Source organism: Heptranchias perlo, chromosome 16 (assembly GCF_035084215.1).
Source record: "Heptranchias perlo isolate sHepPer1 chromosome 16, sHepPer1.hap1, whole genome shotgun sequence".
NCBI lineage: Eukaryota > Metazoa > Chordata > Chondrichthyes > Hexanchiformes > Hexanchidae > Heptranchias > Heptranchias perlo.
Window position 1 is genome coordinate 25,041,775 of NC_090340.1, and position 24,648 is coordinate 25,066,422.

The 24,648-nt window shown below is 42.8% G+C and overlaps 1 protein-coding gene across 1 annotated transcript in view; it reads right to left on the bottom strand.

Moving 5' to 3' along the window:
- Nucleotides 1-24,648, bottom strand: part of carmil2 (capping protein regulator and myosin 1 linker 2) — a 160,763-nt gene that overhangs the window by 9,682 nt on the left and 126,433 nt on the right. Inside the window, 6 exon segments of the mRNA XM_067997840.1 lie at nt 78-462; nt 8,764-8,864; nt 10,516-10,781; nt 12,589-12,655; nt 14,367-14,504; nt 16,783-16,870. Coding sequence (XP_067853941.1) covers nt 78-462; nt 8,764-8,864; nt 10,516-10,781; nt 12,589-12,655; nt 14,367-14,504; nt 16,783-16,870 — 1,045 coding nt within the window.

Below are 24,648 nucleotides of genomic sequence, written 5' to 3' on the forward strand. Positions count from 1 at the left end.
TGTTCTTATTCTTACTGCATGCACATTTGTTTTTTTTGCAGCTAGCTTTTCGAGTATCCCCATTGTTTTTAACACACCTCGCCATATACTGAGAACTGCACTAACAAACTCTCAGCATCCTTCTTTCCAGGTAACAGAATTAATGAGCGTGTTTTGATTGCTCGTGACGATGGCTGTTGTCTGGGAGTATTCTCTTGCTTGGCTTGTTCTGCAGTGCCCTCTCGTGGTGTAACCTGACCTTGCGTCTCCTCTGATTTACTGTGGAGTTTCACAAAATCCACGGATGAATTCTTCTTGCCTTTCTGTTGATTTCGGTCAGGTTCCTTCTCTGCCTTTTGCATTTTATTAAACTTGGCTTTCTTGAAAACAAAAAAGTCACTGAGTTTGGGATATCTCTTCTTTATTTTTGGAAGGGTTGGTGCTGAAATGCTCGGCTCTTCTTTCTTCGGAGGCTGGCCTTTCCTGTACGAAGCAGATAAATACATCAGCAAGAACCAGTCAGATTTCAGCGATACAGGTCCCTAGATGCAAACACCCTCTCTAGTTTGGATACTTCAGTCAATGGGGCTCTTTACACCAAGGTATTAAAGACGTCGCATTTGCCAACTAGATTGTTCTGATCAACAAAAGAGGAGCTTTTGAAATTTTAGTTAATATTAGATTCCTTAACAAATGCTGACTCAGCTTGGAGTTGGCACTTGCATTTTTACAACTTCGATTGCGCAGATGATCCAGGCTATTAGTCGTGGGAAACAACTGAGTGCAAGCTTATCACCATTTGAAGTTGCAAATAGCGACTTGTCATCTTGATGCATTCTTGCAAAATGTAAAGTGTAACATAAAGTTTTAGTGGGTATAATGTTGCCCAGTTTCACTGCATGTTGACTAGTGTCAACGCCGATTATCAATTACGCCCATCTGTGTTATCACAGCACAAAATTTGAACATTTAGCAGGCCTAGTCAAAAGCAGGTTAGCAACAAAAGACACCCTCCTATAAACAGGATAAATGCCTGTCAGTTTGTAGTATGTTATTGTAGGAACAGGAAGAATAATTTGGGTTTCTGCTGTTATCTGATAATTAATACAGTGCAACAAACTGCAAATTCCCTGAGGGCAGCATGAGTATGAAAAACATGAGTAACTAGAAGGTGTCTATGGAAATCAACTAGATCAGTAGTCAATGCAGAATCGAGTACTGAGGGTAATTTTAACTTAACCCGTCCAGCAAGAAGCTGACAGGATCGGATCAGCTGCCTGTTTTACACTTCATGGTAAATAAAATCGGTTGGGGTGTAAAAGGTGCAAGGACTGTGGGGTTAGATAGAAGAGTGAAACATCCCTTTAAAACGTTAGAAGTAATTCAGTTACTTCACAACACAGAATCATTACCCCTTTTATTGTGCTGTACCCAATGCTGAATCCAAGTGCATGTTTAAGTTGCTAGTTCAAGGTCATAGAGTTATACAGCACGGATAGAGGCCCTTCGGCCCATCGTGTCGGCCTGGATCATATGATTTGTGCAACTATCAGGATAATTGGAGATGATATTGGAAATTCAGGGACACTAGTGACCTCTTGAGTATTGCAGAACCTAACCTCTGTTTAAGCAGATGGCAACTGATGAGATATTCACCAGTTCAGAGACTGAGGAGAGTGCACTACAAAGAGTCTCAGCACAATTAAGAGAGTCACATGTGGCTCAGGATCCCCCAGGTTACAGACCTCTGTTACAAAGAACAGCTAGTGATGGATGACAAGTGCTAGCAGTAATAATGAGTAGAAAACACTTAAGAACTGAAATACGTGTTAAAACACGAGAGAGAGGAAAAGAACTGAAATACATGTTAATGAGATTCTGAAACATGAGAGGAAACATTCAGTCCTAACTGCACTTTCCTTTATATGTTTTGCACACATTCTTCTATAAAATAGAACTCATTAGTTCCTTCAATCCATTATTACCTAACAAGCTATTTTTAAATAGATTGGAGGAGCATGTATTTAATTGTAGTCTAGGCAATTCAGCTCCTTGAAAGCAGTGACTCTTGTAATGGATCAGAGTTAAACCTCAGCCACTTCCACTCCTTGACAGATCTGCCATTTTGAGTGCAGACTTATGGGGCTCGATATCACCAGGGCGGCGGGGGGGTCTATTGGGTGTGTGGGTAACGCGCCCGGCGAAATCAGTCTGCGCCGCGCGCGATCGCAGCCTAATTGGATCCACTTACCTGGTCTTCCGGGTTCCCCACTGCTGAGCTGCGCGGAGGGCGGGCTGCGCATGCGCAGTAAGGTCTGTCAGCTGGAGGAGCTTTATTTAAAGGGGCAGTCCTCCACTGACTGATGCTGCAAGAAATAGGAAAAATTACAGCATGGAGCAGCCCAGGGGGAAGGCTGCTCCTAGGTTAATGATGCCTCACTCCAGGTATCATTAGATGGGGTGAGGAGGAGGGGGAGCACAGAGATCTTCCCCTCCTGGCGGGCAGGAGGAAGCGGCCTGCCTCTGCCACCAAGAAGGCCTGGTTCGAGGTGGCAGAGGAGGTCACCTGCACCACCAACATATCGCGCACCTGCATACAGTGCAGGAGGCGCTGCAATGACCTAAGTGAGTACACTTATTCATTCCCCTACACTCCGTCTGCCACATCACCGCCCCCACCCCACATCTCCTTCTGCACTGCCAACACTACTCTGTCACATCACCCCTCACACCCACTCAAACCTCATCCTCATCTTACCTGCACCTACTCACCTCGCCAGTACTCATCCCGCCACTACCACTCAACCCAATCCTCATACACTCTCATGGCTCTATCTCATACTCACCCTCTCATGCATCTCTTTCACGGTCAGCCACAGGGCATGCATCACATATGTGCAGTAGGAAGCGTAAGGCAAACGTGTCATGAGCATGAAGGGGATGCACAAGGGTGTTTGAGGGTTTGTCATGGTTTTTACTTATATTTAATGTCTGACCAACTCACATCACTTATTATATTGGCACCACTACTGCCACGTCTTTGCGAATCTTGTCTGGTTTGTGCAATAATGCCCTTTCCTGAGGATCACTATGAAGACCCACACCTGATGCCACCCATTGTGCCACTGAAGGGTGGGTGTAGGTGTATTTGCAGGGCTCTTTTGTGCAGATGACTGAGAGACGTCAGCGATGTCCCCGGTGGCACCCTGGAAGGATGCGGAGGAGAAGTTGTTGAGGGCAGTGGTGACTTTGACAGCGACAGGTAAGAAGATGGTGCTCGGGCCAGCCAGGAGCAGCTTGGCATGAATGAGGCTGCAGATGTCCACGACTACATGTCGAGTGACTCTGAGCCTCCGTGTGCACTGCTGCTCAAAGAGGTCCACGAAGCTGAGCCTTGGTCTGTGGACCCTGTGGCGAGGGTAGTGCCCTCTGCGACACATCTCTCTCTGCGGTTGCCCTCCCTCCTGCTGTGCAGGTGGATGTGTCACAGCACTGTGTTGTGGAGCTCCACATGTCAGAGGTAGACGGCGTGGCCGGTGATGCTGTTCGCCCTCCGAGGAGGTCATGACTGCAGCTACAGCGGCCCCCATCCGGAAGATGAACATCTGAGGGGGTCCGCAAGGTAGGTACATGTATCTGGACACAGGGGTAAGTGTGCAAGTTTGTGAATTTGATTGTTAGGAGGAGGGTGGTGGAGGCCAAACTTTGTCCCAGTGACAGAGTGGCCTCCTGCAATGAGTGAGGGTCTCCCCCACCCCCCACCTGTCAAATGGACCTTTGCAGCTGCCACATGTCCATTTCAACTGGGAGTGTTTCCCCCAGTATGGGAAACAGTCCCAGTTGTTTCTAAAATCCCACCCCTCCTGAAATATTCCCTTAATCAGGTATGTTAACGACCTGAAATAGCAAGATAAATACTGTTAAGTGGCACCCCGCTGGCTTTAATTGCCTGCGGGAGTCCCACATGCGGGGGCTGCGCACGCACGTCAGCGCGTCTGTGTGGAACCCGGAAGTGGGCGGGTTGGAGCTGGGCTCCCGACCCGCTCCGGGATTCCCCGATTTTTGGAGCCCCCCCTCGCCAGGAACGCACCCGATAACGGGTGCTAAAATGGAGCCCATGGTGTGAGTGAGGCTCAGAACATGCCATCACACAGGTTGAGTATCTACAAATAATACGACCACATTTTACGGTCACACTACAGTCTGACAAATTTGATTGAGTTCTTCAATGAAATGTTACGTACATGGACTTTTGATGAAGTGTCACATAATAGACTTGTTAGCAAAATTGAAGCCCATGGGATTAAAGAGGCGGTGGTAGCGTGGATATAAAATTGGTTAAGCAGAGAGTAGTGGTGAACAGTTGTTTCCCAGACTGGAGGGAAGTATACAGTGGTATCCCCAGGGGTCGGTATTATGACCAGTGCTCTTTTTGATATATTTTAATGGCCTGAACTTTGGTATAGAGGATATAATTTCAAACTTTTCAGTTGACACAACACTTGGAAGTGTAGTAAACAGTGAGAAGATTAATAGCAGACTTCAGGAGGACATAGACATACTGGTGAAACGATAAGATAAAAGACAGGTGAAATTTAATGCAGAGAAGTGATTCATTTTGGAAGGAAGAATGAATATAAACTAAATGACACAATTTTAATAGGGGTGCAGGAACAATGAGACCTGGGGGTTCACATACACAAATCTTTGCTTGTGGTAGGACAAGTTGATATGGCTGTTAAAAAAGCATACAGGATCCTTGGCTTTATAAATAGAGGCATAGAGTACAAAAGTAAGGACGTTATGTTAAACCTTTATAAAGCACTGGTTAGGCCTCAGCTGGAGTAGTGTGTCCAATTTTGGGCACCACACTTTAGGAAGGATGTCGAAGTCTTGGAGAGGGTGCAGAGGAAATTTACTAGAATGATACCAGGGAAGAGATACTTCAGTTATGTGGAGAGAGTGGAGAAGCTGAGGTTGTTCTCCTTAGAGCAGAGAAGGTTAAGGGGAGATTTAATAGAGATGTTCAAAATTATGAAGGGTGTTGATAGGGATAAACTGTTTCCACTGGCAGGAAAGTTGATAACCAGAGGACACAGATTTAAAATAATTGGCAAAGAAAACGAGGGAGAAGAATTTTTTTTTACACAGCAAGTTGTTATGATCTGGACTGCACTACTTGAAAGGGTTGTGGAAGCAGATTCAATGGTAACTTTTAAAAGGGAATTGGATATATACTTGAAAAGGAAAAATTTACAGGGCTATGGAGAAAGAGCAGGGGAATGGGACTAATTGGATAGCTCTTTCAAAGAGCCAGCACAGGCACGATGGGCCAAATAGCCTCCTTCTGTGCTGTAAGATTCTATGATACTAGCCCAAGAGCACTTTCTAGCCGTTCAGTTAAGGAATGAATATCGGTTAGGTTAGTAGCATGCTGAGGTAAATAAAGTGCTGCAAATATTTAAAAGCTCATCTCCCCCTCCCCTGTCTCTTTGTTTAAAATCAAATACCTTAGAGGGAAAAAAAATATTTTTCTGGTGATGGTCAACTTCTTTTCTTGTGATAAGGGGGTTTCCTCTCTTTACACTCCCCTTGACTATTCCAGTGCCTGACTGCGAGTAAAATATGTCTGCCACTCTTCAACTGACCACGAGGAGGTGCACATGAGTAGTGAGTCTGGTCTTGGCCTCAGAATTTTCCTCTCCCTGTGGTGTGGGACTGATTGGTTCTCTACTCCTTTTTCACACATTTATCAACATTTATTAAGAAAACACATATCTAATTAACTGTCAAGTTTAACAGGTTTCTGGAAAGCGGCCAGCAAGCATGTCGAGACAGATGTACCGTGAAATGGTAGGACATAGGTTCACATCTGCTGCTCCCACAGATTCCCTGGAGTAGATTTTAACCCCTGTGGGTTTTGGGCAGGCAAGGGGCAGAGCGATTGCAAAATGCACTTGCAGGCCTAAGTTTGAGGCCGGGCTTCATCTGCATGCTGCCGGTTAGTTGCCCGGATTGAAAGCGACAGCTCACCGGTGGGCAGGAGTGGAATTTCGGGCAGCTGGAGCCAATGGGCTAGCACCAAAGGAAGACTCGCTGGCAAGAAGGCACAATGCAAGGAGAAGGTTTCAGGAGGATCTTGCGGGAAGGGAAGCCTCGACTTTCCTTGTGGGGCCCACAGGAGCACTCCTGCTCTTCCTGGCCGCACAAGGAAAAGTTTTCTACTTACCTTGGAGGACCTTTTCATTCTCCCAATTAGCTGCTGACCTGGTTTTGCAGCGGCGGTTGTCCTGCTCAAGCCTGGGTGAAAATGCAATTAGCGTCCCACTGACATCATGGGACCCCGATTTACTCTAATTCATGAGGCCCCCACCTGAGTCCAGTGGACACCTCATCCTCCGGCAAACCTGCGGCATTAAAATCCAAAATAGGCAAGAAATGGAAATGCTCCATTTTAAAGAAGCTCCCACTAAGCAGCGTGAGTTAACCCCCACCACCCCCCCCCCGCCCCATCTCAACTGGGTTGGTGGAAAAGGCACTTTTCCATTAAGTGGCAGGATAGCCAGAGGCTGATTAAATGTGAGCCAATCTTCCATAGTGGAGATTACAGAGTGGAGAGATAAAATAACTGGGATAAAATTCCCTCAAGGGTTCTCCTGAAATGCGGCCGTAACTTGAGCAGAAGATGGGCAAAATCCCAGAGGTAAACGGATGTTTGTCCGGGCAACTAACTGGCAGCAAGTAAATGAAGCTCGGGGTTTCTGCTGATCTACCCCGTTGAGTTTACCATCTGAACCTCTAGCCTTATTTAACAGCCAATATAATGGATATCACATTGGTAATGAGAAAATATTCCCTAAGGTGGATGGCATTGCAGAAACAGGTGCTACTTAAAAAAAAAGGAAATTTGGTGAGTTTGTGTGCTCATAAATTGAGGGAAGTAGAGAAGTGTTTTTTTTTCAAATACAGTACTATTTTGGGCAGCAGTGTTGGCATCAAGCACTCCCACGTTAAGTTTAGCAATGGGTTATTTGTAGAATAAAGAAATGCCTTGCCTACGCTTAGTAATTCCTGCAGGCAGCAACCAGGATCTCATCTCCTGCGTATTGACCGTTGCTGCCAGCCAGCTCCAACCTGATGGTGCTGTCGCGGTCCAGTGGACATAACACTGCTGTGCGTGGGAATTCTTGATCTCGCAAAACTACTACCATTATTCCAACCGACAGCAGCAGCTGCATCACCAGGTGGGAGCTACGCTAAGGAGCAGAGCTGATTTTCATCCACAAAGGTAGACAGGTGGACACTGACCTCAAAGCTCACTGACCACGTGAAATGCAGTAGGTCGTCAGGCAGGTTGACTGAAGGTTGAGTCCATGGATGGAGCCTTTCGCTCACTTGCACTCTGCAACTTCCTTACTGCATAACCACAAGCCTAATAATGTGATCTGATCTTACCTTAAAGAGACGCTGTGACCCTGATAAAGTGTAAGGGTCCCCATTTCACTGGGTTTATAAACCGAAAGAATTGCAATAACCTGATTAGAAATGCAGTGATGTGATCACTGATTAGATAAGAAATAAGTTTTTTTTTAATTGTTTAAAAGAAAACAGAATGCTCTCAATAAAACCCACAGTGCAGGTTTTGTCGTAGCCAATATGGCAGCTGTGAAAATTCAATTTTGTTCCAGAAACTGATCCTGGAAAATGCTCCTCGAAAAGGTGATAATGTCTGTGTTTAAAATCTAAAATATTTTATGTTCATTTTTTTGCCTAGACATTTCCTGGGCTGTTGCACCCGTCTGGAGGGTTGAAGGCAGCAATGTAAAAACATTAATACTCCCGCAACTCTGGTTATTTGTTTTCAAATATAACACATTGTGAAAAGACAGAAGAGTCATCGGCTACACTATTAAGCAGCTCACGCTGGCCTACAATAGGACCTGTAATAGCTAGACTTGGGCATACAAGTGGAAGGGAACATTTCCACCACCCCCCCCCCCCCACAAATAAGTGCCAGGCAATGACCATCTCCAACAAGAGAGCTCAAACATCTCTCCTTGACCATCAATGGCACGACCATTGCTGAGTCCCTCACCATCAACATCCTGGGAGTCAACATTGATCAGAAGCTGAACTGGACCAACCACATCAGCACTGGCTGTACAAGAACAAGACAGAGGCTGGGTATTCTGCAACGAGTGGCTTACCTGACATCTCAATTCCTCTGCACCATTTACAAGGCTCAAGTCAACATTATAAAGGAATACTTGCCACTTACCTGGATGGTGGCGTCACAACAACAATGAAGAAGCTCAACACCTTCCAGGACAAAGCAGCTTGTTTATTTGGTGCCCCTTCCACTAGACTCAATATACATTTCCTCCCCACTGGCACACTGCAGCTACAGGATGCACTGCAGTAACTTCAACAAAGTTACTTCAACAGTATCTCTCTCCTCTGCGACCTCTATCACCAAGAAGAACAAGAGCAGCAATGTGGTGGGAACACAATCACCTCCAAGTTCCAAGTCACACACCATCCTAACTTGGGCATATATCATCAATCCTTCATCATCGCTGGGTTAGAATCCTGGAATTCCCTATCTAACACCATTGTGGGAACACCATCAGCACAGGGACTACAGCATTCAAGAAGGCCCAGCAACTTGGTAAAAAATATGGCCATCCCAGTGTCGCCCACATCCCGAAAGCAAATAATAAAAAAAACCTGAAGCTGCAAAGGAACAGCAACAGCTCAGAGTTACTCAAAGTAGCAGGTACACACCTGGTTTCTTCCTGAATTATCTTTGTGAAGAATTCTTCTAATCCAACATCTAGTTTGTTGATGGCTGCATTCTCTTCCTTTTCCTGGTCTACAGGCTGCACCTATACCATGTACAAACAGGACATAATGAGCGTTCCAGTCCGACAGCATCCCAAGAGCAAAATTCTAAAACATTTTTTCAAGAGAGTCTCCTCTCAGAATGAGCTCATTGCAAACATGACCATTTCAATCCTAACTAATAATCGTTTCTGTTCTGGTAAGAATTTCAATAAAACTGTGAAACTACCTTTCACTTGAGTTAATATAGCCTATGACAGGTATACTTGGCATTGGGGTTTTTGATTCATTCAGACTTGAGGTCCATACCCTCCTGATTAAAATGATGGCCTTCATTAAAGTGTTGGGGCTGTGGGAGAGTAGGAACCAGCGGATCAAAGACACACCCATTACACTGTCATGGAAGTAGATGCCACAACATCAACAAAACAATAACTGCTGAAAGTTACTCTCCTGATAGCGATTCCCTTCCAAACAGTGACACTAGAAGCTGGGAACAGGGAGGCACAGTGCTAATAAAATGGTTTTCATCTGATGCAGAACATACTGGGGTTGATTTTTCTTTTCTAACTGCACCTGGGTTCCAGGAGGCAGAGTGCACATGAAGCATTTCCGGGTTCCGGTCATTATCATGACCTCGATGTGCACCTGGCAGGGCCTTTCAAGAGCGAAAATGACAGGCCTGCAGCAGTGGGAATGGCCACCAGCTTCAGGGCCTCTGAGTAGGAAACTGATTTTGGACTGAAGATCTTGGAGAGGCGGAGGGGGAGAAAAAAAACGATGTACATTTTTAGTCCTCCCTTGCCTCCAATCTGAAAGAGACCTTGAGCCAAGGCCTACCGCCAACAACTTCTGGAACCCCTCAAGGTAGGCACACCAGCTTTTAGGGGGAAGGGAAATAAAAAGGGACAGTGGGGAACACCCCCACACATCTCATTATCATGCTTGCTTTGATTGTTGCCTGCTGCAAACACAATAACTAAGCTCCCCCCTTGGAGGAAACACCAGCATTCCTGGGACAAGATAAAGTGAGCAGAAACCTAGCATGCCTTTTTCCTCTCCTTTATGCCAGAATTGGACTCAATACTCCAGCTGGGACCTAACCAGTGTTTTATAAAGGTTTAGCATAATTGCCCTGATTTTGTACGCTATGCCTCTATTTATAAAGCCAAGGATCTCATATGCTTTTTTAACAGCCTTCTCAACTTGTCCTGCCACCTTCAAAGATTTGTGTACATACGCCCCCAGGTCTCCCTGTTCCTGCACTCCCTTTAAAATTGTACCATTTAGTTTATATTGCCTCTCCTCATTCTTCCTACCAAAATGTATCACTTCACACTTCTCTGCATTAAATTTCATCTGCTATGTGTCTGCCCATTTGACCAGTCTGTCTATGTCCTCCTGAAGTCTATTATCATTCTCCTCATTGTTTACTACATTTCTGAGTTCCATATATTTGCAGGTCCAGGTCATTAATATATATTGGTCCTAATAGCGACCCCTGGGGAACACCACTGTATAACTCCCCTCCAGTCTGAACAACAATTGTTCACCACTCTCTGCTTTCTATCCCTTAGCTGAATTCACAGCCACGCTGCCACTGTCTCTTTAATCCCATTTTGCTAACAAGTCCGTTATGTAGTACTTTATCAAATATCTTTTGAAAGTCCGTATACACATCAGAGACAGACTTACAGCAGGTTTGGAAGGAGGATGTCTCTTGGTCCTGTTTGGTCTTGGCCTGCCCCTGGTGTAATGCTCCAGTTTCTTCCCTTCAGTTGGCAAATCCATAAGAGAGTCTGTAAAAGCAGTCTTTGTATTTGCAGATGCGTTGTTTACAGCAGCCACCTCTGTGGAGGATGGACGTGAATTAACAGGCTGACTGCTGACTGTCAACCCTTGTTTCATCATTGCAGAATCTGTTTCCTCAACTTGTCTTTCTATCTCTAGGTCAGAGATGCCTGAGGGAAAGAAAATGGCAAAACTTAGTTTTTCTCCAAAATTGTTTATTTCAGCTAATGGTAAATTTGTAGATCAGGTTTATTCTTTTTACCCCCTCCTCTCCTGAAGATGCTGACTTATGTTGGGCTGGGTTCCACTGGTGCCATTTGTACTCTGGTATCTCATCCAAATGACTGTTCTTTATGTAAATGTCAACAGGATTTTCAACCATTAGGGTATCACAGCTAAGCCCAATCCTGTCCTCACTCAATGTTCAAACGTGTTTGTTGCTCAGAAGTGAGAAGCTTGGATGGTTTTGATCCTTATTAGCCCAAAGGCGGTTAGGCCAATTGTAACACCAATACTGCCACCGCAGCTGAGATCAGTAAGCTCAGCACAGACTGAGAATTGAATCTGGGACTTTCTTGCTCTGTGTGGCTCCATATTCCACTGGGCAGTGCATTTACACTTTGGTAGAAATAGACATTTATCCTAATGGGAAGCTGAACCATATTCCCTTCATCGTCGCTGGGTCAAAATCTTGGTACTCCCTACCTAACAGCACTGTGGGAGAACCTTCACCACGTGGACTGCAGCGGTTCAAGAAGGCGGCTCACCACCACCTTCTCAAGGGCATTTAGGGATGGGCAATAAATGCTGGCCCTACCAGTAATGCCCACACCCCATGAATGAATTTTTAAAAAAAATTCCCAGACATTTAGGGGCTCATTTTCCTCTGCTCCCTTGCCACAATGTAAGTCGGGTGGCATGAAACTCACCCAACCTGAACGTAACTGAATACAGCTGAACTTCTGGTTCCCATTCATTTACATGGGCTAGTTTTGTGCGGGGTGGTGACCCCGAACTGGGGGAGGGAAGTTGTGCCAAAAAAACTTCTCGTACTGCAGTTTCCAAAGAAGTTGCTGCCAGCCCCCTTTCAGATCCTCCAATCGAGAGAAGGCTGGTGGCAAACGCTAATGCTTGCTTTCTCTGGGCATTCTCTCCTGTCTGGTGGATGCCGGGTGGAAACCCTGGAAAATGACATGGGAGATGTAATAATGTCACTAGAGCTTCATCAACATGAAACTTACTGCACTCACCTGTTTTAGGCATAAGTTTCCTGCCTACAAACTACAAAAAGAAACACTCAACAGTATAAATATAGTGTGCCACCCAGCCCAACATCAGCATTACAAAGCATGGTAGAAATGTTATAATAAATGTGAATTATATATCTACACCACCCTCCCCTTCCAAATAACTCACTAAACACAACTTTTATTTTAAAAGGCCAGATTTTTTAAGTAAAAGTCCACTTTCTCCTTATTTCTGTTCCCCCTAGATGTGGTTAATTACCTATTGAGGTTTTCATCAGTAAAACTCACATCAGGACTCAAGCTATGGGGATAACATTTTCAGAACACAGTTTGAAGACAAGCAATCTCTTTCCCCCCTCCCCACTCCAAGCACTCATCGGAAACTCTTGGGCAACATTTTGCAAAGGGACTCAGCAGAAAGTGTCACCCATATGCTGGGAAACTTTTTAAAATAAATGTCTCGTCCAAGCAGCCTTGAATTGTTTGGAGCTGCCAGTAGTTGAAGGGTTAATGGGAAGGGTACTGTTCTTCCTCTTGCTAAACATTGTAAGATCATACACTCAATGTACAGGCAGACAGATAATACAGCTATACTACATGCACTGTAGGGTGACTGCTTTCTTCTCTTTGAATGGGTTGCTGTTGTAACTAATACTGACTTTAATTGTTCGCCTGGGTCAGAAAAAGGCAGCAAATCAGTTTGAACAAATACATTAACATTACCACTTACTTTTCAAAGCTGTGGTTGGCCTGATTCTTCTAGAGTGTATAGTCTTCCTGCGAAGCATTGTCGCACTCTGTAGAAGAGAGATTACATCTGTAAAATTTACTGATATTTAAAACTGAAAGCACTGCCCCATTATTCCGACATTCTTAATATTCTGATTGGAATGTGAAGTCAGGCCTTCACAACTCCCATAAATACATCCAATTTTGGATCCATTTTAGTTGCTTCAGTCCCTTATTGAAAAACCATTTGCCCCTGAACATGATCACCCTCCTCTTACAACCAGCATCTTCAGCAAGCCAGCAGGAGAGCCAGGTATGGGAGGGCCCGAGCCCGCACTCAATCCCTTATGCCTCTCACTTAACAGTCTTAGTTGGACTGCAGTAGGATGTCACCAAGTGGAGTTTGGGGCCGCTCCCCACAGAGGTGAGGGAACTGTAGAGGGACAGTTTGTCCTGGGCCTTCGAGTGGTTGGCACAGGTCTGGCCATGTCCTCCTTCATTGCTCTGAGCCGGCCACTAGGAGGGAATAGAAGGGTTTGTACAAAACACTTGTTGATAAAATTCTGCTCAATTTTAACATAGTATTGATTTAATTTGCACATGATCACTATTTAGTTACATGAAAAAGGAAATAATAAATATCATCCTCAGGTCTGCGATATTGTGCAGGCTTCAAATGACACTGGAGATAGTGGCCCTGAAATTCCACTGGGTTTTCCCGGTCTCTCACTGGAGTTATGGCAGGAGAATGGGGGAACCTCCACAGAATTTCAGGGCACATGGGATTTTCTAAAACCATTTTCTTACACACTGCCCTAACACCTTGGAATCCAAGCCTGATTGCCCCCCCCCCCTCCTTAGGGCTTAATTTAATGTCACTAATTAGTTATAATTAGTGTGCAGAATGGTATTGCTGTATTGATACAGTTAAGGTTTGAGGTACTGAGGTGTAATACACAGCGATACAAGTGAGTTCATTGGGGCATCTGTTTTGTGATATTTCCTGTAGAACCATAGACTTTACAGCCCAGAAGGAGGCCATTTGTGTCTGTGCCAGCTACTGGTAACAGCAGTCCAAAAACTAATCCCACTGCCCCTCTCTCCCCCCATAGCCCAGTATCATCGTCCACTTCAAATATTTATCCATTTTTTCCCTTAACCGATGCGATGATCTCAGCCTCAACCACTTCCTATTGCAAAGCATCCCATGCTCCAACAACCCTCTGCATAAAAAAAACTGTCCTAATCTCCTTCTCGGTGATAATATTAAATGTGACCCTTCATCACCAACCTCACACCAATGAATATTTGATGTCCAAACCAGGAGAAACTTTTGAACATGTTCACTCTCCCATCTGGTCATCATTCAAACTGATGCATACAACAATCCCACAATGAAAATAATCCATAAGGAAAATGGACTGAAACTATAGGACAAGCTGAGTTGAGAGCTGGGTGTCCTACAGTAATCTGAAAACTGATTTGAACTATTTATGTACCAAACTCTTCTGGTGCTCCAGGGAACTTATATTTTTTCCATTTACACTGTAAAGAATGCTTAACTAAATAAAACAATCTCAATAAGGATCCTGCAATCTTTGATGAGCCTTGAAAAAAAAACCACCATGTTAAATTGTTATAAAAATAGTGAAATAGACAAGAGTGCTTTGTCAGCTTAAAAATACCTATGAGGAATCTGAGTACATAAAGGCATCAGAGGAGAAACACAATTCTCAATTTAACCCAATTCCCAATTTGAACATCTGCTATGAACGATACCTCAATTGGTGCCAAGTTGTTATTGAGTACAGTCAACAAATCCTTGGTTTTGTTCATAATGGCTTCATCTCCCAAGGTTTCTGTACTTGCTGTGTCTGAGGCTGATGTTTCATATAGTGGCTTTGACACATAACATGCCTAAACAGAGAAAGACTTAATTGAGAGTGTAATTGAAATGGTAAAAAAAACGATACTTGGTGCTTTAAATTATGAAGTCAGACTTAAAGAACTAAAAGGCTTATCATTTAGAAAACAGGAAGGTTGATTTATTAACGAGCACAGAATTGCTTCTGGATGCTATAGATCTTGTTACGATGATTCCAGTTAGTTGTTGGATTCCGCTGCTAAGGACCGTATCATTCTATGGTGCATTTGTTAACTATTTTCCTTATTGAACATTGTATATAGGTTTTTGGCTGGGAATTTCTTTGGAGCTGCGCCCGCTCTGTCACTGTAACTACACTGGAAGAGTGGTGGAAAAACCCCCTTTACACATGGTGGATCAGCCATCTGTTTTACACCTTGCCCTGATTGACTTCAGTGCAAAGTAAAATTGTGCGACCAATGCGACCCGTCAGTTTCCCGCCGGTGGGTTAGATTAAAATGACCCCCTTGGATTTATAGACGCACTCTCGTCCAAGTGCACATAACTAAATATTTAGTAGAAAAAAGTTTTTATAATTTTTTAAAAGAATTTTCTCCTCTCCCATTCTGAAGGGGCTGATGGTTGCTGGCTGTTCTCTAGGAACATCGGAACAGGAGCAGGCCATTTGGACTGTTCCGCCATTCAATGAGATCTAGGATTTAGCCAGTGACCATTCTTCACATGTGAGCCTGGACAGTGAATATCATCAGGCTATTTGGTCACATGAAGAATCACAGCTGAGACTGATCCTGTCCTCAACTGATTTCCATACACGTGCACAAGAAAGTTGTTAGGAGCGGATTCAGGACTGATTTTTCTCCCCTCTTATCCAGAGGTACTGAGGCAAATTGTAACGCTCCAAGTTGCCTCTGTAGAGATTAGCTCTCGCAGCACAGACCGGGGATCAAACTCAAGGATAAAGCTTTCAAAATTAAATTTATCATGTCATTAATCTTTTGGAACCACCCAGAAGGTCCCACCTCCCACTGAGTTAAACAGCTACAGATCAACACAGGATTAGTGCTGATTAAATTACCAATCCTAAATATTGTGGAGAAGCCTACACTTATGTTTGACAATATTTTACTCTGTATGTTTTATCTTCACTTCCTGAGAGTTTGAATACACAGGAAAAATAACATTGTACGAATTTGCTGAGAATAATAAGAGATTCAGGACAGAGAGGAGAATCTTTTTTTTAAACATACAGGGTTGTGAGGCTGTGGAATGCACTACCAAAGTTGATGATCAAAGCAGGGACCACTTCAATATTTAAGAATAGATTACATAGGTGATTGAAGGAATAGGAGGATAAAGGGATATGGGCACAGGGCAGGCACATGGGATTAGGACTACTGCTCGTGTGGAAGATAAACACAGGCTAGCTGGGCTGAATGGCCTGTTTCTGTGTTGCAATTTCTGTGTAATTCTCAATGGAATATTGTATGGAACCTTTGCAGCAGGATAATGTTTCCTCTCAGAGCATTTTTGGAAGTTGTACATTGGATTGTTCTTCCTACTATAAAAACTAAATTAGGTAAAGTCCCTGGTAAGATAGATTATAGTACACAGAATATTACACGGCACCATGAAAGTTAATAGACAAAGAGGGGGAGCATCTCCATGGCAACTAGAATGGGCATAGGGCAGGCTAGAGAAAGCTACATGGTGGCCCTGGGAAAGGGCAAAGTTGGCTTCTTCAGGGGCTGGGAGGCAGCCCCTGCAGCAGAGGAAGGGAAGAGGAGAGCAGCTCAGCTCCTGCAGCAGACTAGCGAAAGGGAAGGGCGGCCCCTGTGGAGGGGTGGGGAGGGTAGCCCATGTGAGGGAAGGGGAGAATGGCCTCTGTGGGGGTGAGGGAAGGGGAGAATGGCCTCCGTGGGGGTGAGGGAAGGGGAGAGTAGCCCCTGTGGGGGGAGGGGAGAGTAGCCCCTGTGGGGGGAGGGGAGGGGAGAGTAGCCCATGTGTGGGGGGGGAGGGGAGAGTAGCCCATGTGTGGGAAGGGGAGAGTGGCCCCTGTGGGGGGAGGGGAGTGTAGCCCCTGTGGGGGGAGGGGAGAGTGGCCCCTGTGGAAAGGATGAAAGTGGCCGTTGTGGTAGGCTGGGAGCAAGGAGGACTGCGGCCCCAGGCAGGCAGACGATACACAGTTTGTAGTTTATTAAAATGGCTTTTATGTCAATTATCTGGCTAGTTTCCTGTTAGATTTGACTCCATCACTGTAAATAAAAACTCGAACACCACGAATAAATAACAACAGCGCACAGTAACACTCACAAGCTTCTGCTGAGCAATGGTCAGGTCCTTCAGTATGTGATCCACAACGTTGTCGATTAGAGCAGTAGTGATACTGAGCTTCACTTCACTGTGTCAACACAAAGCAAACACCATTTGTTATTTATTGGAGCTAGTCAAGATTTCTCTGCTGGCGGAATCACCTTAGTAACAATGCTACTGCTGAACACAAATTCCATGGTACAAAATCTGTTTTACTTTATATCGTGAGCTGGTTATTAACAACACTAATGTAGCTGCAGCTCCATTGGAGAGGAATGGATCTACAAATCAATGACACGGTGGTCATTCCCCGCACTCCCCCCACCCCCGCAACTACTGTAAATGCACAATTTAGAAAACACATTTTAGGAAATGACTGAAAACAGATCAAAAGTATGTTTGGGTCCCCAGCACTGTCCAGCAGAGATCTATAGGTATTTCCAAAGTGAGAAGCAGAGTGTAGAGGCACCACCTCTGAGATATGTGGCTGGGCTGATACTGAAAATGGTTCAACATTGTATTGCTGCTGTGTGGGCACAGTCCCTTGTCCTCATCAGCGACTCCAGGGCATGTTCACACGCCACATCACCAGATCAGCTTGAAAGCGGCATTTTATTTGGCTGGGCATTCCCTCCCACTATCTTTATGAAGAAGCCATGGATTTAATAAAGAATGTGGAATCAGACTTGACACAAAGAATAGTTACCAAACACTTCACGTTCCAAAGTAATTCTCAGCTTTTTAGGTGAATGGCCACAGCTGTAGTAGAGGAGGGAAGATGTTACTGGTTTAAATTCGGCACTAATTCCACGGTGACCAGCTGAGGAATGGGTCTGAGGAAAGCATTCCCCATATAAAATTGGAGTTATTGAGGTTAATTAATCAATTAAATTGTGAAAACCAGATTTTTAATGTGGCCAAGTAAAATTCTGGTTCTTATAAAACAATGTGAGTATCTCAAATTTCAGATATGAGATTATCACATAAAAATTGGCATTTTGAATTTCTTAAATGCTTAATGATTTGAAGTAAATGTCGAGTGATTTGACATTTAAGTTGTGTTGATTATTGGTGAGTGTGAATTGATCTGATTGAAGTTGTGTTGATTATTGGTGAGTGTGAATTGATCTGATTGAAGTTGTGTTGATTATTGGTGAGTGTGAATTGATCTGATTGAAGTTGTGTTGATTATTGGTGAGTGTGAATTGATCTGATTGAAGTTGTGTTGATTATTGGTGAGTGTGAATTGATCTGATTGAAGTTGTGTTGATTATTGGTGAGTGTGAATTGATCTGATTGAAGTTGTGTTGATTATTGGTGAGTGTGAATTGATCTGATTGAAGTTGGTGTTGATTATTGGTGAGTGTGAATTGATCTGATTGAAGTTGTGTTGATTATTGGTGAGTGTGAATTGATCTGATTGAAGTTGTGTTGATTATTGGTGAGTGTGAATTGATCTGATTGAAGTTGGTGATGATTATTGGTGAGTGTGAATTGATCTGATTGAAGTTGGTGATGATTATTGGTGAGTGTGAATTGATCTGATTGAAGTTGTGTTGATTATTGGTGAGTGTGAATTGATCTGATTGAAGTTGTGTTGATTATTGGTGGGTGTGAATTGATCTGATTGAAGTTGTGTTGATTATTGGTGAGTGTGAATTGATCTGATTGAAGTTGGTGATGATTATTGGTGAGTGTGAATTGATCTGATTGAAGTTGTGTTGATTATTGGTGAGTGTGAATTGATCTGATTGAAGTTGGTGATGATTATTGGTGAGTGTGAATTGATCTGATTGAAGTTGTGTTGATTATTGGTGAGTGTGAATTGATCTGATTGAAGTTGTGTTGATTATTGGTGGGTGTGAATTGATCTGATTGAAGTTGTGTTGATTATTGGTGAGTGTGAATTGATCTGATTGAAGTTGGTGATGATTATTGGTGAGTGTGAATTGATCTGATTGAAGTTGTGTTGATTATTGGTGAGTGTGAATTGATCTGATTGAAGTTGGTGATGATTATTGGTGAGTGTGAATTGATCTGATTGAAGTTGGTGATGATTATTGGTGAGTGTGAATTGATCTGATTGAAGTTGTGTTGATTATTGGTGAGTGTGAATTGATCTGATTGAAGTTGTGTTGATTATTGGTGAGTGTGAATTGATCTGATTGAAGTTGTGTTGATTATTGGTGAGTGTGAATTGATCTGATTGAAGTTGTGTTGATTATTGGTGAGTGTGAATTGATCTGATTGAAGTTGGTGATGATTATTGGTGAGTGTGAATTGATCTGATTGAAGTTGTGTTGATTATTGGTGAGTGTGAATTGATCTGATTGAAGTTGGTGATGATTATTGGTGAGTGTGAATTGATCTGAGTGAAGTTGTGTTGATTATTGGTGAGTGTGAATTGATCTGAGTGAAGTTGTGTTGATTATTGGTGAGTGTGAATTGATCTGATTGAAGTTGGTGATGATTATTGGTGAGTGTGAATTGATCTGATTGAAGTTGTGTTGATTATTGGTGAGTGTGAATTGATCTGATTGAAGTTGTGTTGATTATTGGTGAGTGTGAATTGATCTGAGTGAAGTTGTGTTGATTATTGGTGAGTGTGAATTGATCTGATTGAAGTTGGTGTTGATTATTGGTGGGTGTGATTTGATCTGATTGAAGTTGTGTTGATTATTGGTGAGTGTGAATTGATCTGATTGAAGTTGGTGATGATTATTGGTGAGTGTGAATTGATCTGATTGAAGTTGTGTTGATTATTGGTGAGTGTGAATTGATCTGAGTGAAGTTGTGTTGATTATTGGTGAGTGTGAATTGATCTGAGTGAAGTTGTGTTGATTATTGGTGAGTGTGAATTGATCTGATTGAAGTTGGTGATGATTATTGATGAGTGTGATTTGATCTGATTGAAGTTGTGTTGATTATTGGTGAGTGTGAATTGATCTGATTGAAGTTGTGTTGATTATTGGTGAGTGTGAATTGATCTGATTGAAGTTGTGTTGATTATTGGTGAGTGTGAATTGATCTGAGTGAAGTTGTGTTGATTATTGGTGAGTGTGAATTGATCTGATTGAAGTTGTGTTGATTATTGGTGAGTGTGAATTGATCTGATTGAAGTTGTGTTGATTATTGGTGAGTGTGAATTGATCTGATTGAAGTTGTGTTGATTATTGGTGAGTGTGAATTGATCTGATTGAAGTTGTGTTGTTTATTGGTGGGTGTGATTTAATGTGTACGGAGTTAATGTGTGTAACTGTAAATCAAAGAATGATATCTTGTTATCTAGAACAGGACATCAATTATGATAATTTTGGGATAATCATCTTGTTTGTACTAAAATGTGATTGCTTATGGCAAAACTGACAGCATCCCTTTTATCTTGTGATTGGCTGCGGTCAGAAAAAAGTGACCGAGAAACAGAAAAGATTAATTCAAGGATATCTCGTATCTCCTTGATAGAAAAAGCAGAAAACCTAGAACAGCTAGGAGAGTTGGTTAAGATCATACCCACAAAAAGCATGTGAAAAAGAAAACTTTGAAATCCATAGTTGTGTTGTGGCAAGGAGAGCAAATTATAAAACTTAAGAAACCATTAGAAACCGAGGACGACCGAACGAAAAGTAGATGGAACAAAAATTAAAGGTGGAAAATCAATTAGCTCATACAACTGCTTACAATGCGACTTTGGCTGCATCAGTAGATTACGTTCAAACCAAAGGTGCAAATAGAGCCAGAAAATTAGTAGCATGGAATGCCGAATTACAACGACAGGAAGGTCAGGATAAAATAACAAATTTGTCTATATCACTGGATTAGATACAGTCATACTTACATCCGCCCACACCCCCACCGAGTTACTGTCAGGAGCATTAAAAGATTTAACTGGAGGCCGATCAGCACACAGTGGCTTATGTCCTCCAGACGGATGTAGTGGAACGAGCCCTGACCAGTTTCTCCAACAGCCATTTTACTTGTTTGTCACTGACTGATTATTTACCTATCTGGGAGAAAGGAGGGTTCACCTCAGCGGATGGAAAGCTATTACCCACCACTGACCTTTCACAAAAAACTTTGGAACTGTCCTGAAATTAAACAAATTTGGTAGATATTGTAAAACTAAAGGCACATTCTAAAAACACGCCATGGGCGGCAGAGATGTAAAAGCTGATTTATTGGCTAAGCTTTCCAGCAGAGTGGCGAATGGTGGGCCTCGCCCATTAGCAAACGACCTCGGATGGCGCCTGTCCGAGTGGCTTGTGAACAGTTAAATTTGACAGATTTGCAAAACAAGGATTCATGGATCCAACAGCTGCAGGTTGTGGTACAGGGCACAGGCCCCTGGTCTCAGCATGTCCTAAAAATGGGGAGGACATCACCCTAAACACTGATAAATTGGTACGTTATCAGAACCGAACGATCATCCCCACAGAACTCAGGAAAGAGATTGTCTGAGGGACGCATACCCCAGCTGACATCAGAGGGGAGAGAGCTTGGTCCAACGACTGCTTGAAGAAGAATTATCTTAAATAAATGCTATATGCTTTAACAAACGATTGGAATTAAATCTGCAACATTTGTAGATAAAAAGTCCAGGCACAAATACTCTTCTTTAAAAAGAAAACTGAGATGAACAAAGGGAAATGCTATTCTCCTGACATCAAAGGTTTTTTAAAATTACGTGAGAGCGATGTTGAGGTCCATTGAGAACGCTGCGTGCATCTGATGATACTTGGCTCCATTGTTTTGTTTCTGCAAAGATGTTAATCCCTTCCAAGGTCACCGATCATCTGTTTTAATTCACCGAGCAACAGCCTTTGCATTTATTTAAAATAATAGGCATAATTTAAATTGGATATTTCCCCACGTTGACAAAATTAAATCATGATTTGACAAATTAATCCCTTGGGCTCTCAAGAAGAGCCACAATGGATTTTCTGTGTTTCTTTTTGAACAGGGAACTATGGTTTTCAGAACTGCATAAGTGTTGATGGTGCAGGATTACCAAGAGTAGTTCTTTGACATACAAGTGGCTGCACAAAGTTACAGAGCAGCCTTTGCTGGAGAAGTGTTGGTGCAGGAAATGATCCAGTGGTGTTAAGAATTTAAGACCTTATCTGCAGATACCGAATGTCACAGCGTGGTGATGTTTTAGACTAAGACTTAAGACTTGGATTTTGAAAATTCAAAATTACATAGAGAAGGAAAAGCAATCATCAAGCCTTGATCCAAGTTGCTTTTCCTCTTTTGAAAAAGTTTTGCCAAAAGTAGTTTACAAGCACTTCTGCCTCTACTGTAAAACCACAAAGCCTTGTCATAATTGGTTTCTGATATTGGAATTGATAAGATAAATTGATATGAGTTGCTGTTCAAGCACTCGAGAAGGGAAAATTCACCTGTAGTTTAAGGAAATAATCAAATTATATTTTAAAATAAAATGAGTCCAGTCTAAGTGGTTGCTGCCTGATGCTGTGTATCAAGGAAGGAAGTATTTTGGGGGGAAAATAAAATTGTACATCGACAGGTCCTGTCAGTCCAACAATCCTACTCTCTGGAATTAGGATAATTATGAAATGATGGAATGGACTCAGGCACAATGTAGTGGGATATTTTGGGAAATGAAAAGCGGCCCAAGAAGAATTTAAAATAAACCAAAAATGTATTGATTTTGGACCAGTCTGTAAATATTGTATTGGACAGGAAAATTCCTCCAGGGCTCATGAGGGAGATGAATGGTAATATAATGGGATGTGTAAAATTGGATGAGAGGAAGTGATTGCACCACCAATTGGGAATTTCTCTACAGTCATTGGTCTGGGCAAGATTTACCAGATTTACGGACTCGATGGGCCGAATGGCCTCCTTCCGTGCTGTAACCTTTCTATGAAAAGATATCAATCTGGTATAAATGTACAATCTAGTGAAAGTTAGGAAAGTAGAGTTGAGAATAGTTAATTGATAGCTTTCTCTTAGAGATGTTTGTTCAGTATAGGCAATGACACAATGAGAAAACTGCATTTGATAGCCTGGCCATCACCTGAGACATCGGGATCATGCAGGGGGAGATAAGCAAAGACCTCCAGACACCCCCTGATCTTTTGGTAAGATAAGCTAAAAGCCCAAGAATGGCTACAGTGGACATGTAAGATACAAATGTATGCTGCCATCAATTGGAAACGGAGACCCGGATGAAGGACATGATTTCAAAGGCCTACGGCCTGGTGAGTTATTGCAACCACTCTTCAAACACAGCAGTTGCTCTTATAGGATTGAATCTTACTGGACATTTGACGTGTGCCGTTGAAAACACGTTCGGAAATATCATAAGGCAAAAGAAACTGGCCAGCAGCAAGTTAATATTGATATGTTGCATGTGAGGCAATGCGGAAATGCGAGATGAAGATGCACTGAAGAACGGGTCTCAGTCATGCTCAGTTACTGGACAATAGCACGACATGAAATGGTTAATGTGGCCCAGGAGAGTGAGAAAATCTTTTAAACAAGGCAATGACACAAGCTCCATAGAGAAACCGACGAATTAATTAATCAATCAGGAAACACTGGTACTAATCAGAGGGATTGAAATTAAAATAAAGAGGGACATAGTAATTTGGGATTTCCAAAATTCAGGGTTCGGTTCTTTCAGTTAACAATGAAATTGGGCTAGGGAGAAATTACCCACAAGATGGATATTAGTAAAAGGAGAGCTGGAGAATCTTTTAAGTCCACGATTTCTTGATATTATAATGTGTTCCTTGAAACATATGCTTAAAAGTCTTGGTCAACACGCTAATAACCTAAAGATAGGGACCCTATTGCAGCAAGGTAAGAAATAAGATTGAGTGAGGAGTCGGAGGTAGCTCCTCCTCCTCAAGGTGGGGAATGTAAGGAAATATAGGTTAAGGTAGTTAGGGGAACCAGGCTTGAAAGGGTTAATTAGTCAAAGCTCTGGCTGAAAGTACCGTACTATAACATAGATTGCTTTTAAATTAACGTTCTACAGCTGAAGGCACTAACAGCCAGGAGAATCTTATTATTGCAAACTAAGGGAGGAATATAACAGTACCTCCCACTCCTTCAGACATGGAATGTTGAAACTAGCCATCTCCTGTCACCTTCGAGGCCTATAGGGTGATTTATCAACTGCAGGGACTGAGGAACATTGTGCTAGAGATAAGGAGAGATAAGGGGTGGGGGGCACAAGGCACTGTCTCTTCTGGACAAGTACGAGTTGTCTAAATGATTGGGTAAATTAAAGGGAATATTTTGGAAAATACCTGATTGGATGGTATTTTGCCACAGTTCCATTTTTTGGGGGGGTATAACTGGGGAGGCTGAGCTTTTGTTAAATGTAAAGGACAGAAAAGAGAGTCCCAGGTGGGTGAACGAGAACGAGAGTGCGTGCATGAAGGAACGGAGAACAAGGTCGCGGCTTCTACCCAAAGGACAACGGGGTAAGATAATTCTCAATTGTGCTTTGTAAACTACTGCTTAAATACTATAAGGTATTGATTCTTGCTTGTGCTAAATAAAGTCATGTGACTATTAACCATTATGGTGTCAGTCGCGAACATTGAACAGAGAGTCAAAATCGACTACATTCTTGTGTTAATATGACCAGGTTTCCTGAAGGTAAGGCTCAACAAATGTTTTAGGCCTCATTTCTAAAATTACTAATGTTAATACATTTAAAAATGATTTACCTTTTGAAATTAGACTTTATTATTGTCTGCTAATTATTACACAGGGACAGAAATATTTCGGCAGAGAAGGGCTCAAGGACAATTGGTTATTAAAGGGGAAGGAAAATCCAGGGGGACTACTTTTCACAAAATAGCTACTAACGAGGAAAGCCATTTGCCACAT